This window comes from Bidens hawaiensis, unplaced genomic scaffold (assembly GCF_021521415.1).
Source record: "Bidens hawaiensis isolate Kalapana, Puna unplaced genomic scaffold, B.hawaiensis_p1.1 tig00063784_1, whole genome shotgun sequence".
NCBI classification, from domain to species: Eukaryota; Viridiplantae; Streptophyta; class Magnoliopsida; order Asterales; family Asteraceae; genus Bidens; species Bidens hawaiensis.
Window position 1 is genome coordinate 55,903 of NW_027501415.1, and position 16,685 is coordinate 72,587.

Sequence of the window (16,685 nt, forward strand, 5' to 3'; positions counted from 1 at the left end):
TTGTTTGTATAAGGGTGTAAGAGCATTCTCATCCCACCCCCTATCTCCAAACCAAAAACTACACTAAAACTTATTTTATTTTCTCTCTCCATTTCAATTAAATAATACTTTTTATACCTTTTATCATTACCTTTTCTCTTTCCTTCACTCACAACCACTTTCAAAATATATTAAAAAATTATAGGGGATGAACAGTAACTTTTCAAATATACAGAAAAATCACTACTTTTTCTAAAATATAAAAACTCTTCACTCACAACACCTTGAATCACTCTCTAAATTATAAAAACACCCCTCACATAATATGAGGGGTTGGATGAGAATGCTCTAAGAGCATTCTCATCCAACCCCTTATTTTATGTGAGGGGTGTTTTTATAATTTAAAGAATGATTTTAGAGCATTCTCATCCAACCCCTCATATTATGTGAGGGGTGTTTTTATAATTTAGAGAGTGATTCAGGGTGTTGTGATAAAAGTTATAAAAAGTATTATTTAATTGAAATTGAGAGAGAAAATGTAGTGAGTTATAGTGTAATTTTTAGTTTAGATATAGGGGTGGGAAGAGAATGCTCTTTACTTATTTGCTCTCACATGGTGGTGGATTAATAATTAATAAAGCAACTTATTTATGTAACAAATTAAAGAATGATGGATTTAACAACTTATTATCAACTTGTAAGCTAATCCAAACACTTAAAAAGAGCTTATCAAATAATAGAAAATAAGCAATAAGCTACTTTAAAATATAAGCATAAGCCAAAAACTAAAAGCTAGGCCAAAAACCCCCGAAGTTTATTTAAAATTCAAAATTTATTTTCTTTTCTACGAAGGACTAAAATGGAGACCGGTACGTAAACCTATTTCAATCTTTCCGTGTTAAATAGTTAAAACATGTTTTGGATTGAGTTTGAAAAATGCTTATTGGTTTATTGATATTTTTAAAAAGCCAATAAGTTCAAATGTGTTTAGCAATCACCAAAATTCTTTTTATTTTAGCTTTTAGAAATAGTTAAAAAATATTTTTCTAAAAGCCTCAAATCCTAGCCTTTTAAAATGGTTTTTTTTTAAATCCAATAAGTCAATAAGCATTTTTCAAACTCAATCCCAAACACGCTCTTAAAGTTTGCCCGAATCTTTATCCACACGAAAGTATGAGACGAGTTGATTAAAGTTTTATTGATATCGAAAGTCAATTCATTTATCATCTTTCATATGCGATAACACATTTTCAAATAGTTAGCGCCATAGAAGCAAATGCTCCGCCGTGTCGGAATTCTGTCATTACAAAGCGTACACCTTTATGCTGTAAAGAACTTTGGATGGGATTTGAACAATGGGAAGTATTAGGTTGGAAAGGAATGTTTATGGGCAAAACAATTGCCAATCAATGTGAAATGTTTTATTTCGAGACTTCTTTTGAATCGAATATTTACAAATTTGGTGTTCTTGGTAAGGGGTGTAAGCATGGGAGATACAATGTGTGCTTTGTGTAAAAATGACACAAGAATCGTTAGTACACTTGATGGTTCTTGTAAGGTGGCGCGGTGGGTTTGGACCATTACTCTCGCTTGGGTGAAAATTCCGGGACCACATCAATTTGAATCTGCGAGGGAGATTCTTGAATCATCATCATCATCGTATTCAATATATCCCACAATAGCAGAGCTATGGTAGGGTCTGAGGAGGGTAAGATGTAGACAGCCTTACCTCTACCCCGTAGGAATAGAGAGACTGCTTCCAGTGAGACCCCCGGCTCGAAAGTAGTTTTGCATCAAGCCCTGGACATAAGGCACATAACACTCAACCATCGGCACACCGGTAAATTGGTGCATGTACCTTGTCTTTCGGCTATCAACGCCACCACATGATGCCTGATTAACCTTCCGTCACTTTTAACCTTATTTTCACGAGATTAGTAAGATAACGTCAAAATTAGTGCAATATTACTTTTGCCCACCCGAGGGTTCACACATATATACATTATATGCGCGCACCGCAAACAGGGCGTGGAGGGAGATTCTTAAATATCCATTAAATATCATAAAGAAAAAAGTATGAAGCTGAGGTACATCGAGCGGTTATGTTGGTAAGATCACATGTTGGATGATTTGGTTAATTAAGAACGATATTATATATATACTAAAAACCAAATGGTAGTTATCTCACAACAAACACTATTTATAAAATAGTAACTAGAGTGAACCACTCAATTTATAACATGTATGCAAAGCTTTTCATTTCAAACTTGATACTAATAAAATACTTTTTATAACTAACTTAGGACACCTCTTCATATCCATAGTAAATATACATTTTAATTTCAAGTTTAATTCCATTCATTTTCAAGTTTGATTTTACTAATATTTTGTTTTTTTAACAACTTTAACATATACTATTTTTCTCAAACAAATTTCTAAATATTATGTTTTCTCAAATTCTGAATACACTGTTGTAACGTGTTTATTTTTTTTATTTACGTTTAAGTATTAGTTTTGTTCGAAACTGATATAGGTCAAATGTAATATATTTTTAACCTTTTTTTGCAATGAAATACTACTCTAAATTTGAATACAAACAACGTTCTATGTATGACTCGATATAAATTTAATTTAATACAAGCTCACGAAATGTGTGAGTGTGACAAAAAACATGTCAAATGTAAAGTGTTTTTCTTGACAATTTAGTTTTTGTACAAAGCCAGCCTTATTTTCATCTATATTTCGATATAGATTTTATCAAAAACCGAATAATCGTAACGCGTGAACAAACTTTGTTAACTTAATTTTTTATCAACGTCTCATCACGACGCGTGAGCTAATGTGTCAACATCCTCTCCGTAACGTGCACTATTCATAATATAAACCACTGATATTATTAGTGCTGAGCAGGGTTCAGTTCGGTTCGGTTTTTAGGTAAAACCGAAAAGTCGGTTTTTCAAATATACAAACCGTTCGTTTTTTCGGTTTTTTCGGTTTCGGTTTGGTTATAACCGGTTTTTTGTTGTGTGTGTGTAGGCATTGCAAAAAAAAATCCAAAAAATGAAAATGCATATTAGATTCAAAACACAAAAATAGGCATTTGTTACGTGGAACCATGGTTTAAAAAAATGCTGTGAGGTGGTGTCTCGAGGCGCGCCTCGGTACGAGGCGGTTGCAAAACGAATTTGAGGCGGCGCCTCAGGGTTTAGAAATAAACGTACGCCTTGTCACACCCCGACCAACGGCGGCGGAACATGCCGAGGTGTAACGATTGTCCATAAGCACATGACACTAATTAAAGTGACAGTATTTAATAAACTCGTTTCATTTCACAACATCGAAAATGTCACATAACAATTATCCATAAAATAACCATAAACAAGATATCACAAAATATGACAAATTTGATATTGTTCATTTTTACTAATATCCTAAGGTCTTTGATGTCGTTTTCTTCACAATCATAAATCAACCAAGATGCAAACCTGCAACATTTCATAAAATAAAGTTTGTCAACACAAAGGTTGGTGAGCAATTCATAAGTTTAATCATATTAGTATATAATACAGATAGCCACAAAACTTGCATACGAAACGATAAATAAAAGTGGTAATTTGGATAAATAGATATCGCTAAACACATTAGCGACACCTAGTTATAAAGGGATGCCAAATAGTCTAGGATTTTATAGTTTTCGTTAATTGTATTACGTTAACGACACCTTGCTATAAGGGGATGCCAAATAGTCTAGGATTTTATAGTTCCACCAACCAGAAAGCGATAAACACATAGGCATATAAGCATAGAACACCAAATCAAGCAATTATTTAGGTAAAGTATACAACTACGTTTGTGGTTTAAGATTAAAATATAAAGCATTTTGTTGAATAAGTATAAAATGTCACCCCCAAAATAAAAGATGGAAAATGGGGTATGAAGTACTCACCTTCAAGTAGTAAACTTGAAAGATGATAATTTGGAGATTTGTCGGAACGACGAGTTTAACGCACAATGCCTAAAAAGAAAAGAAGTCTTGAATTTAGAAATGTTGTCTTGAAGGTCTTTAAACAAAATAAATGTTGAGAAATGTAAATAATTAAAGTTCAAGGTTTAAAATGTAACTATTTAAAAATTTATAATAATAACCCTTAAAAGATGTAAGTTTGCTCGAAACCGGGTTAAAGTATCTAACCTTAATATTTACTCAACCTATGTTAAGTAATAAGGAGGGTAAAATGCAAGAATGCAAATCCCTTTGGAATAAAGATACTAAAACGGTTTTTTTATCGAGTGTTCGGGTTGTCGGTTCGGGTCTTGATAATTGGTCAAACCCAAAGTCAACTTTCCAAAATATTGAATGTTATGAGATAACTCAATAAAATTTAATAAGACTTAACCAAGTATGTAGTTCCATTGTTTTAAAACTAACAACGCACGTTAAGCGAGTGTTCGGTTTTGTCGGTCCAAACTTTGTTATGAGATCAAGTTGGATCCAACATTTCCAAGTACTTAAGAAAATATTTAAAAATCAATTTGTAACTATTTTTAAAGAAATATACAAGTCTTGATGGCTAAAAAAAACACACTTGTGTGTCTTAAGCAAGTAAGAATCGGTTTGGTTCGGTTTCCATCTCACAACAAGTTCATAGATGGTTTCCACATGTCCAAACACTAAATAACTTGTATAATAATGTACAAATAAAAATACTTTAAGTTTTACAACCAAAAGTTAACAATAAAGTCTTTAAACAAAAGTTTGGTTTTCGGTTCGGATCATGTTTCGGGTTAAGACCGAGGTAAGATTCTACAAACCCATAACCATAGAATTTGTAAAAATGATTTTAGAAACTTAGATCTAACAATAAGTATGTTTAAATAATTATTTAACAAAACTAGTAACAAAGTTCGGTTTACGGTTTAGAGCTATTTACGGTTAAACCGAAGCATAGACTCTTAAAAACTCATAACCATGGAACTTGTAAACATGACCAACAAACTAAAATAAGCAAGATTAATATGTATGAACAAGTTATATAGATGTATATATATCAAGGACACGAAGTCCTTCATGAAGCCTTGCCTTATGAGGTCCAAAACCTCACCGACCGGAATCGGAGAAGTAACTACCAAAGGTAAACAAGGGGTGCATATTATATATATATGTTGCACGACCATAAATAAGTATTAATAAGGCTATATAAACTAATTAAGATGAAAAACTAAAAACCTTCAAGAACACTTAAGAAGATAACATTGAATCTTTGATGTTTGAGAGATTTTTTTTTGGAGTTGTAGCAAGGGAAAATGAAAAGGAAAGATGGTGTATATACAGGGTAATGTTGGTGGTCAAATATGGGTGTGGGATACAAGAGTTTTCATGCAAAATGGATCAAGACAAAAACACAAAATAACAAAAAAAATAAAATAAATAATAAATAAATAAATAAAAATAAAAATAAAAATATGATGTTTTCAATACCCAACAAGTGTGAAACAATATTGTAACATAAATCCATCATTTTGATTATAACATAAGCTTCGGTTTACAAATCGGGTCGGTTTACATAATAAACAAATACAAAAACGAATACAAACAAGACCTGAAATTGGCGAATGTCACACGCCTCTTCATGGCCGAGTCGGAAAAAAAACGTCCGAGGCGGAAAAAAACGGTTGAGGCGTTAAAGAGGCGGGAAACCCTAACTTTTTTGTGTGTTTTAATGTTTTAGACTTTTGGTGTCAGTTTCAAGCTTTTGTGTGTTTCTCATTACGCCTTGTGTCGCGTCGAGGCTTACGCCTCGAGAGGCTGTGGGAAAACGCCTCGAGGCGCGATTCCGTACTTTTAAACCTTGTGTGGAACCAAACTAATACGAACTTGCAATAATACTAGAGTTTAAAATTTCAACAAAGTTTAGTTTCAATCTTCATTCTTCATCTTATTCATTTTCAAAGTTTACTCCCAATCTTCATCATCTTTATAATCTTATAATCTTCACCACCATTAACGGTAGATCCTTTTGGCGTTTTGTTTCCGGTCATAACTTCTAAAAAAACACATATAATTGTATTAATATTTAAGTAAAAACACATATCGGTTCGGTTTTTTAAAAATGGAAAACCGGACCGAAACTGAAAATTCGGTTTTTCAAAAAAAAAACAAAAAATTAAGCGTCGGTTAATGCTTCGTTTCGGTTTTTTCGGTTAATTCGGTTTTTGCTCACCTCTAGATATTATCTCACGTTGCAAAGCATTACAAGTTTCAAGGTGGTAGTTAATATGACAGGCAACTGAAAGTATACAAGATTTCCTTTATTTTGTTTATATATGTTGTTTAAACAAGTATAACACACGTTTTAACAACTAAGAGGTAAAAGGTTTCGATTCTTTTTTGGAGATATCTATATATTTCTTCCTAAACAGCCTTCGGAAGTCATTGTGTCATAGCTTAAGACCATTTTCATTGGCAAGCCAACGCTGGGCTATCTACTATTTAAGAAAAAATTTTTTTTTTCAAGTAATAAAAAATAAGAATATTCAAATAATAGCAAAGTGATTGGTGGAACAAACAAGTTTACAAACTAGATTGCCACCACGTGTTAACAACGGTATGGTTTTGCTTTTAATTTCCATTTTTTCTTTCACATTAATTAGTTTTAAGTATAATCTTATTTTTTTCAAATAACCTTAAACAATTAAGTTTATTTTTTTAAATACACTTATGGCTGATAATAAAATGAAAATATTTCAAAAAGGGTTATGATCGATTTAGAGCGTGTGAGAAATCATTTCGCGCTAACATGAAATTTTCGTAAATTACCCCCAGAATCCACATCCCATGTCATCGATCCACTACTTGCCATTAAAACCTCCATCCGTCGATCATAACCCATCAACGTCTCACAATAGTTTATACCTCAAAACCCGGATCTTCAATATCCACCGTCGATCATATCCACATCCAACGGAAACCCATTACCCGCATACATTCCAAAATCAACCCCCTTTATAAACCCTAACCCACAATCCATTTTCAATCCATCAACCTTCATTCCAAAGCAACAATCAATCAAAACCCTAATTCGACAATGTCTGGGCGTGGTAAGGGCGGGAAGGGTTTGGGAAAGGGAGGAGCAAAGCGTCACCGGAAGGTACTGAGAGATAACATTCAGGGTATCACCAAGCCCGCCATCAGGAGGCTGGCCAGAAGAGGCGGAGTGAAGAGGATCAGCGGTCTGATATACGAGGAGACACGTGGCGTGCTGAAGATATTCTTGGAGAATGTGATCCGTGACGCGGTTACCTACACGGAGCATGCTCGGAGGAAGACGGTGACGGCCATGGATGTGGTCTATGCTCTGAAGAGGCAAGGCAGGACTCTGTATGGATTTGGAGGTTAATTAGGTTTGTGATGAGCATGTGGTGTTATGATATTTGTGTTTTGATGCTTAGTTTCTGGCTGTCTGTATTTGATCAAGTGGTTAGTGAGTATTACTGGATGAATCATTTGCTTAAATGCAGTCATATTGTACGCTTACGTTTGGTGTTCATATTTCCAATCGTATATGATCATTGTTGTTAGATATGTATATCCTTGCTGGATGTTGGTCCAACCAAAAAATTTATTTCTTCAATTAGGTAATCAGGGGTGGTGAATAATCTTCCTTCTAGAAGATGTGATGGTCTAAATACACTGCTTTATTTCATTCTCTTTGAGCTAATCTGAGGGCATCCAATTTGGAATATGTAGAATTGTAACATTGTTGGTTCTAAACTTCTAATGGAGTTGAAATTTTCTATTGATTACATTTTTTTGACTATGTAAATAGTTTGAGGTGGGTGTTACAACAATTTAAGATGAATCTTTTGAACATAACGAGTTAAAAAAAATTAGGCCAACACCATCATTGTGTTTGATGAATCCACAAAGACGGACAAATATCTGACTATGTTTTTGGGATTACAAGCGGAGGTAAAGGCGCAGGATATTCTGCTCAGTTTGTTGGTTTTGGTTGACATTAAAGCTGGCAGCGGTGTTCCTGCAAGTACTGTCATGGCACATAATTCTTCCATTCCCCTTAAGCTTCCTTTAAATTCTGCATCTTCTTTGTTGCTTCTTTAGATTGGCAGTTAGGCACCATCGTTTAGCTTCGACATCAAAATCTTCCTCTCTTTGCAGCTTCCCTGTGTCTCACTGTCACATCACTCATCCTGCACTGCCTTCTCTTCCTGTGTCACATGCACACCCGCCACCTTAATGATAAACAAAATGGTCTAAAGCCAACCATTAGTGCCTAAATATTACCATCATTCATTGAGGCCTTCTTAGTGATGATAATGTGACTAGGAAGATATGCCCGAGAACTTCAAAATGCTAAAACAATCTATGCTCTGAACAACTTTAACCACACCTTCTAGTGATTTAATACTTTTTCCGCACTTTTTATAGTTTATATGTTACGTATTTTGAATCTAGAAAGTATTGGAATGAATAATCTAGTTTTCTCTTAATTAAAGGCTAGGTGTTCATGCCTTCTCATTGAGATTCTTAATTTCTTACCACCCCAAAACGGTTTAAATTATCTAGAACTCAAACCTACTTCTATGAGGGTTGAGGAGGTTGTTTACTCGGAGCCTCCGGGTATCCCCTCTGAGTAGTCGAGTACCATTGGGAAGCCACCCTGGACAAAACGGGGGCTGAGTACTCTTGGTCGAGTTCTACTACTTGAGTGGTGTAGTTTGTGAACATTTAAAAAAGTCTATTTTTTTATTTATATAAATACATAATCTATTTAAAGTTTTAAACCAAATCATTTTTATACAATCCTTTCTTCTTTATACAACCCAAAATAACTTCACACGCATCCTACTTTTAAGAAAGAAAAATGGAGAGCTCATAAAAAAGAAGGGAAGTTTCCCAAAAGTGTAAACTGTGTTTTCGTCCCTGTGGTTTGTCTAAATCTGCGATTTAAGTCTAATAATTTCAAATTTACGATTTTCGTCCCTGTGGTTTCATTTCACTTACAATTAAATCCTAACCCACTAACTCCGTTAAATCTACCTGGTTATGTCCATCTGCTTGAGGGGCAATTTTGTCACTATACTCCCAAAAGAAACCCAACCAGTCCTAAACACAAACAACCAGATCTAAAACAATCAATCAACACCAGATCAAATCAATTTCAACACGCGTTGACCACTAACTGTAATCGTAGACCCGGTATTCAACACGCGTTGACCTCTAACCAGACCTTCAGTCCCATTCATAGCAATCGTCCTAACCATATTCTCCCCCAAATGCTGAGCCACTTCCAGCACCAGCCTTATCGAGTTATCCAACACCTCCAACGCCGTCAGAATCGCCGGCAACCCTTCACTAAACCTCACGTCCACCACCGCACCTATCACCTGGCACACCTGTCCGATCGCTCCAGCGCCGGTGAACTCTTCGGTGAACTTTCCGGCAGAAGATCCTTCGCCGCCGGTTGTCGGAGGTGGTTTGGCCGGAGTGGCGGCGGCGGAAGTGGAGTGGTTGACTACACGGTTGTAGAGTGGTTAGGCGCGTGAGATTGGGATAAGGCGCGCGCGGATCTGGTTATGTGGGTGAACGGAGATCGTGATCGGTGGAGGGAGGAGCGGAGGAGAGTGGCCAACACACGTATATGAAAAGAGGGTATGGGAATTAGGTATTTAGGGCTGGTTAGGGTTTCTTTTGGGAGTATAGAGACAAAATTGCCCCTCAAGCAGATGGACATAACCAGGTAGATTTAACGGAGTTAGTGGGTTAGGATTTAATTGCAAGTGAAATGAAACCATAGGGACGAAAATCGTAAATTTAAAACTATTGGACTAAAATCGCAGCTTTGGACAAACCATAGGACGAAAACCGCAATTTACTCTTCCAAAATGAACCTTTTAATAGACTAAAAATGTCCCTAGAAATTTGGACTGGAGCGACACTTTGGGATAAGTTCCGAAGAGATTTCTACACCAATTATAATCTGACACGTGCAAAAGAATCTGACAAGCACAGCCAAAAATTTGAAAATTTTGAAGGAGCCGTCCATATTTTCTCACTAAATCCAATGTTTTAAAAACCGGTTTTTTACTCGTATCGGATTGGGCTACAAAATGATACAACCGGTTGAACCGGGTTATACCGGGAGGTTCAACCGGTTGAATAATTTACCTTATAATTTCCTATAAATACAACTTTTACTCCAAATAACACAAAAGTAAATGATTTCATAACAAAAAATAATCCAAAAGTTAATCCATATTAAAAAATAATACGAAAGCACTCAATTTAAAAAAAAAATAGTCATAACGTTTACACGTTTGAATATTAATTGTTGGGTTAAAAGTAATTTTGATAAAATATGGGCCGCAAATATAAAAAATTTCTTGGACATAAAACCGGTTTGCCGGTAAAAACCAGTATTTTATAAAAAAACCACCGGTACGACGTTCTAATAAACCGGCCAAAAATACCGGCTCAAAATACCGGCATGTTATGCGAAATCCGGTTTAACCGGTTCAACCGTCCGGTTTGAAACGGTTTTTAAAACACCGACTAAATCTTCTTCTTAAAAGCAGGATTCCAAACGGTTTTTTAATATTTCATACATGATCCGTACAAAATATCAAATTCTTAAAAATTGTTCCATTTGAATTCCGTGGTGATCAAAATGCTTCTACATCCTCGTTAATCATCGCTTACGATATAGAAGAAGCGTGAATTGATCTTTAGCTTCTCTTCGATTAGCAAGTCAAACAACCAAGGTATGTCCGTCTACTATTGAGATCGCAGAGATACATATCTGATTATTATTTAAGATCTAAATCAATCCAGTTTCGGTTTCGTGATCTTCAATACCTAATTCGTGCTTGAAGTTGATCTGGTTTTCGTCAGCGTGGACGTTTCTGTAACTTTTGTATATAGAGTTGGCTACAAGTGGTCGCATAGCGAAGTGGATATCGCGTTAGATTCCGAATCTAAAGGTCGTGGGTTCGAATCCCACTGTGATCACTACTACACCTCTCTTTTAATATCCAATCCATTCTTCCAATTCATGTAATGTAATCCTGGACTATTTCATCATTTTTACACAAGGAATATCATGTTTTCGATTTCGAACCAGATTATTCAAGCTCTATTGCCTCTAATTTTGTTTTTGAGTATTTCATTAATGTACATGCTCCCGTAATTAGGGGTGTGCGCGGTGCGGTTTTGGGCTATAACCGAACCAAAAACCGAAGTTTCAGTTTTTTCCGGTTTCAAGTCGGTTTTTTCGGTTTCGTGCACACCCCGTTTATGCATCATGTTCCCTTGTATCTAGCTTCTATGTAGGGGAGCACACGGTTTGGTTTGGGTGGTCTTGGGCTAAAACCGAAACTTCGGTTTTTTAGATTTTTGGTTTGGTTTCGGTCCGGTTTCCATTCTGGTTTCGGTTTTTCCCATTTGAGCTTGAAAATTTTAGGACGAAAATGATGAATTTAGGTATAAATAATTTTGTTAATAATTACTAATTGATTGTTATACATTTGGCCATAAATATTTGAGTTACATATTTATTAAATTATTGTAAATTAAGTAAACTAAAAATATAGAAATTCGGTTTTTTTCAGTTTCTTGCACACTCTACTTCTCTGCGCTTTTAAGCCAAACAAGCTTATGATTCCCACTATTTAGATGTTTGTTTCCACCAGCATTGGAGATTTAAAAACACCGAGTCCAAGTTCCGGAACTGATCTGAGCTCAACCGCTTCAAGTTTTAAACTGGCTTTCTTGAGTTTCATTCACTAAACCATGGAATTGCACTCATACTTCTAAGAGATCTCCTGATTGATGTATTATGCTATTTTGGCATCACTTTGGCTTGAAGAAGATTACCATGATGCAGAATGGATTCCAGAATCCAGATATACAAGGATTTGAAGAAAAGCACAGAAGTCGAACCAAGAATTGTAATTTGTAAGCTTCTAACTTTTAAGAAGTAACTGAATTGTCTTACAACAATTGCAACAATCAAAAACTGATCAAACATTGTATAGGTTTTTTTGGTCTTAAATCATCATCTTGTGAGCTGAATGAACCTTGTTGCTTTTCTGGTGACTATCACTGTATTTTCTTGAAAACAACCAACACCAAAACTTGGCTGCTGCTCTTGTTAACAACTCGGTTTGCTCTTGTTAACAACTCGGTTTCTGAATAAGCTATTCTCAAACTGGTTATTAAAACCGATTGCTTACCTCTAAAATAAGCAGATGATCAAAATCAGTTTGTCTTCCACTCAAAACTGATCATAAGATGGTAAGATACACCTTACCCGGGTCGTATATATTAGCTAATGCTGATGCATTTATCTAACTTTGATGATTGCTCACAAGCAAGGGCAAAGCTTAGTGAGGACTCCCCCCACCACCTGCTTTTTTGCTCATCGGTGTAAATTTATCAGTTGTCGTACGAAAATTTTGAACCCACCCCCCCCCCCCCCCGCGCCTGTATTTATGAAAATTTTCATACGTATTAAGTCAAACTTATAAATTATGCTTGTTTTAATTATTTTGAATAATACTATAAGCTTTATATAATGATAATTTCTCTTGTGTTTAAAATTTGGTATGACCTTTGTTCAATAAGCTTGTTTTAATATGTTGTTAATAAAAATGATAAGTTTCTTAAATTTAGATTTACATTTAGATATAATCTTACATTTTGTTTCAAATAAGCTACTTTAATTACTTTAATTGAGGTTTAAGTTCCCAGGGGAAGACTTTGACACAAGATTTTAACGATTTGACAATGAAAAGTTTCAAGAAGCTGATCACCTTACTATGATCACATGGGAAGCGATAAAGAGAAGACAAGACGTTAAGTCTATCCAAAATGAAGAAGAGCTAACTATAGGATGAAGATAGAAGAGGAAGGAAATCGGTCTTTAGGAAACCTGAAGCGAGTGTTTCCAACTTCATGTATTAACTAAGAATATTGTGTTTTCATTTCTTGCCTTCATTTCGTTTGTTTGCCACGTTCATAATAAAGTTTTAAGTTTGCATGTATGGGAACTCCAAATTTTGGTTTACATGAGTTATAAAGATTCATCTATCTTCCTTGTCGGTTTATAGATTAAATCATAAGAGTATAAAATCGTGTTTAAAATATAAGAGTTATAAAAATCTTAATCTTTAATAGATGTTTGAATATCTTTTGGAAAATCAATACTTATACTATCCTTTTGTTTAAAACATGCCGGACATACATAATCATATCAATACTTATGTTATCTTTTTGGTTGGGTTATAGTCCGGTTATGAAAACATTGCAAAACCGTAATCATTCTATGAAGTTCAAGAATTAAATGTTTCTGTTCATGGGTTGACGCTTCTAAACGGTATGCATACACGAACCCAAAAGTCGTGTGTGACCGTGCTTGCAGATTTTGATCAGATGTTGTTTTAGTTATATTTTTCACATTTATTTTCACTGGGTTTATATTAAAATATGAATTACATCATAATAATCCAGCTTTGATTATTATTGTTCATTTGTCTTATTATGCATCTAACTATTATCCATACAAAAATGAAACGAAAATAATAAAAAATAAGATAACAAATCACAACAATAAGACCAAAAAAGACGACATTTTGAAAGTCTGTTCCATGATTAGGTAAACAAAACAAGAGTATAACATTATAAAAAGGAACATATGAAATAGAATAAGAAACTTAACATGGTGATTTCAGATCAACCACATTAGTTTCACATAACTTCTTGCGATTTTCTCACACATCGACCAACTTTCTTTCTGAACCTCCTCCTTTCTCTCTCTCCATTCTTTCTGAAAATCACAAATATCAAACAATAAAATCATGATACCGATTAAAATTAGAGGTGACAAAAATGGACCGACTGAATAACGTGTTGACTTATGTTCCACTCATTTGACTTGTTTCTTTTTTATCTAACATTTCTAATTCAACTCACTTGACATGTTAAATAAAGAAACTTAATCGGCCCGTTTATTTACAAAATTGCCACTTCTAGTAAACAGAAGAGAGAATGTATTAGTTACTGCGGCTTCCACATTAGCAGGTGATTCATCATTAGGACTAGAAAGCATGGAGATAATACTTAAGACTATGCTTTCTACCTGCAAATACAATATTTTCAACCATTTAGAAAAGGTTTGAACATAACTAAGAAAATAACTGTTAGATGTAATCGAGTAGAATAATACCAACGACAAAGAAAACACAAGTTACACTATTAAAGAAATTGTTACGAGGATGGACTAATGAAATAATTACGCGCCAATACTTTTTAGTCCATTTTTAGCTTTATAGATAATTAACATCTTATAAATGATTACAAAAACTATTATTTAAAAAGAAAATCTTTTGTAAACAATTCTTAGTTCTATAAATAACTAACATGTTATAAATGATTACAATTACCATAAATAACAAAAAAATCTTTTGTAAATAGTTAACATCTTAATATCTTATAAAATTAAGACAGCAAATGCGAAATGCTATACAGCCTTGACCGCTTGATGCTTCAAACTTCAATGTGGAGGATGCCAGGAGTATAATAAATCTTTTAACTAAACAAAGATCTCGAAATTTGCAAGAAAAAGTTTCAAAATGAAATCTTTTGATAACTTACTGTTTAAACATGATTTGAAATTTCATAATAAAATTTATTGGCCAAAAATTGAGAAGCATGTTTCTTGATCAGGGAATTTGATATTTTGGTAATTATGTACTCATGACTGCAAATGTTTTCTTAACATAAATTAGCTTTATAAATGTTGACCAAGCTTTATAAACGTATTTTATTATACGGTTGAATAAGTTTGTAAATGTTTTCTTACTGTGAAATACTACGGTGAGTGGGAATATAGATGTGGGATTATACTAGGCATGTTTGTTTGTCTGTCTGGTGTTCAAGGATTAAGAAGTAAGTCAATATCATCTACAACTAGTCTATAAATATCATATATTCATATAAATCATAAAGTAGTTCACTTAAGCTCTTCAATTGATTAAATTTCAAACATGTTTAATTACATGTGCTAAAGATTTGTGGCATTCATGAACATCATGCATATGACTTAATAACACACTCATAACTCGTAAACACATTTACACAAAGTATACACTAATAAAAACAACCAATAACATACCGTATGAACTGGTGTCCACCGCTCACTTGCAAGCTCATACCCGTTTGGATCATCACCAGGTGGATGAAGAATTGAAATACACACCTTGCCATCAGGGTAAACTGGAAATAACACCAAAAAGATAAAAATTTAAAAGATATTCTACAAAATCCTTCCTGGGTAATTAAGATATAAGAAAAATTCAAAATAATGTGCACCAACCGTTCGGATGCCAAACCTCTGACGTAAATCTTACTGTTGGAGGGCTATTTGGGTAATTTTGTGGGAAGGTCATTATAGCATTAAAAAACCCTCCATCACTGAAACAAAGTATTTAAAAACCAAAAATCAGAAACATATTATTCATAAAATAATCTTAAAAGCTTCTAGAAACCAAGATCAAAACCAAGCTTCAATCTTTGAACAGAATGTACAAATATTGATACTTGAACAAGAAACTATTGAAATTTGCATAACAATGAATCATGATGTTCTGATTTATGATAACTAAATCAAATCCGGCATCAAACAAAAACCCCAAATTTACACCAAACAGTCCGACAAACCCTAAGTAACCTAAATCGATAAACTCAAGTTCCTAATTGGAAACAAAACCGCATACAGATTCATCACTGTATCAGCTAAAATCCTAAATATGAATGCCTGGTGAAAATGCAAATTAGATACATATGCATGGCTGAACCAATATATTAAAAAACCCAAAAATTAGATACATATTCTTCATAATCATGTAACAATCTTGAAAGTTTCTAGAAACCAATATCAAAACCAAGATTCAATCTTTCAACATAATGCAGACATAATTGAACAAGAAACTAATGAAATTCGCATAATTGCATGCATAACAACCCAAACCACAAATTTTCATCCTAAATCAACTAAAACCCCTAACTTTACACCAAACAGTTAAACAAACCCACAAAATCAAGCTCCTAATTGTAAACAAAACAGCACACAGATTCAACACTGTATCAGCTAAAAACTCTAAACTTACACCAAACAATTCAACAAACCCTAATTAACCTAAATCCCCAAAACCAATCCCTAATTTGAGAAAAATAACATACTATAATGTATCCGACAGTCCAATTATGGAGACACTCCATTCAAACTATTATTCATAAGATGATCTTGGAAACTTCTAGAACCCAAGATCAAAACCAAAGCTTCAATCTTTAAACATAATGTACACATAATTAACCAAAAAACTAGTAAAACTTTCAAAAGCACATGCATAACAATAAAAACCCTTAAATTAGCATCCCAAATGAACCAAAACCCTAACTTTAAGCCAAACAATTCAACAAACCCTATTTAATCTAAATCCCCAAACTCAATCTCCTAATTGTAAACAAAACAGCAAACAGATTCAATACTGTATCAACTAAAATCCTAGATTTACACCAAATGATTCAACAAACCATGATTAACTAAAATCCACAAACTCAATATGATTGGCTTAAACAATCTATTAAAAAAAATCAAAAACTAGACATATATTCTTCATAGAATTATCTT

The 16,685-nt window shown here is 34.0% G+C and overlaps 1 protein-coding gene, 1 non-coding gene and 1 pseudogene across 3 annotated transcripts; 2 read left to right on the top strand and 1 right to left on the bottom strand.

Annotated features, from left to right (window-relative positions):
• Positions 1 to 7,047: 7,047 nt before the first annotated feature.
• LOC143604054 (histone H4) lies at positions 7,048 to 7,377 on the top strand. The gene has a single exon (XM_077080649.1). It carries the CDS (start codon positions 7,065 to 7,067, stop codon positions 7,374 to 7,376), a length of 312 nt encoding a protein of 103 aa, XP_076936764.1. The 5' UTR covers positions 7,048 to 7,064; the 3' UTR covers position 7,377.
• A 3,555-nt stretch (positions 7,378 to 10,932) lies between these two features.
• On the top strand, positions 10,933 to 11,005 carry TRNAR-CCG (transfer RNA arginine (anticodon CCG)). The gene has a single exon. It is a non-coding gene; the product is annotated as a tRNA-Arg (tRNA).
• Positions 11,006 to 13,550: 2,545 nt separating this feature from the next.
• Positions 13,551 to 16,278, bottom strand: LOC143604051 (ubiquitin-conjugating enzyme E2 13-like; annotated as a pseudogene). The gene is made up of 5 exons (XR_013148217.1): positions 16,235 to 16,278; positions 15,369 to 15,466; positions 15,133 to 15,268; positions 14,055 to 14,178; positions 13,551 to 13,820 (listed from the first exon to the last, which is right to left on the bottom strand). The product of XR_013148217.1 is annotated as a ubiquitin-conjugating enzyme E2 13-like (transcript).
• Between the last annotated feature and the right edge of the window lie 407 nt (positions 16,279 to 16,685).

Bases quoted from the DNA above. Each gene is read 5' to 3' on its own strand.
- LOC143604054 (XM_077080649.1), top strand. From the start codon at position 7,065: ATGTCTGGGCGTGGTAAGGGCGGGAAGGGTTTGGGAAAGGGAGGAGCA.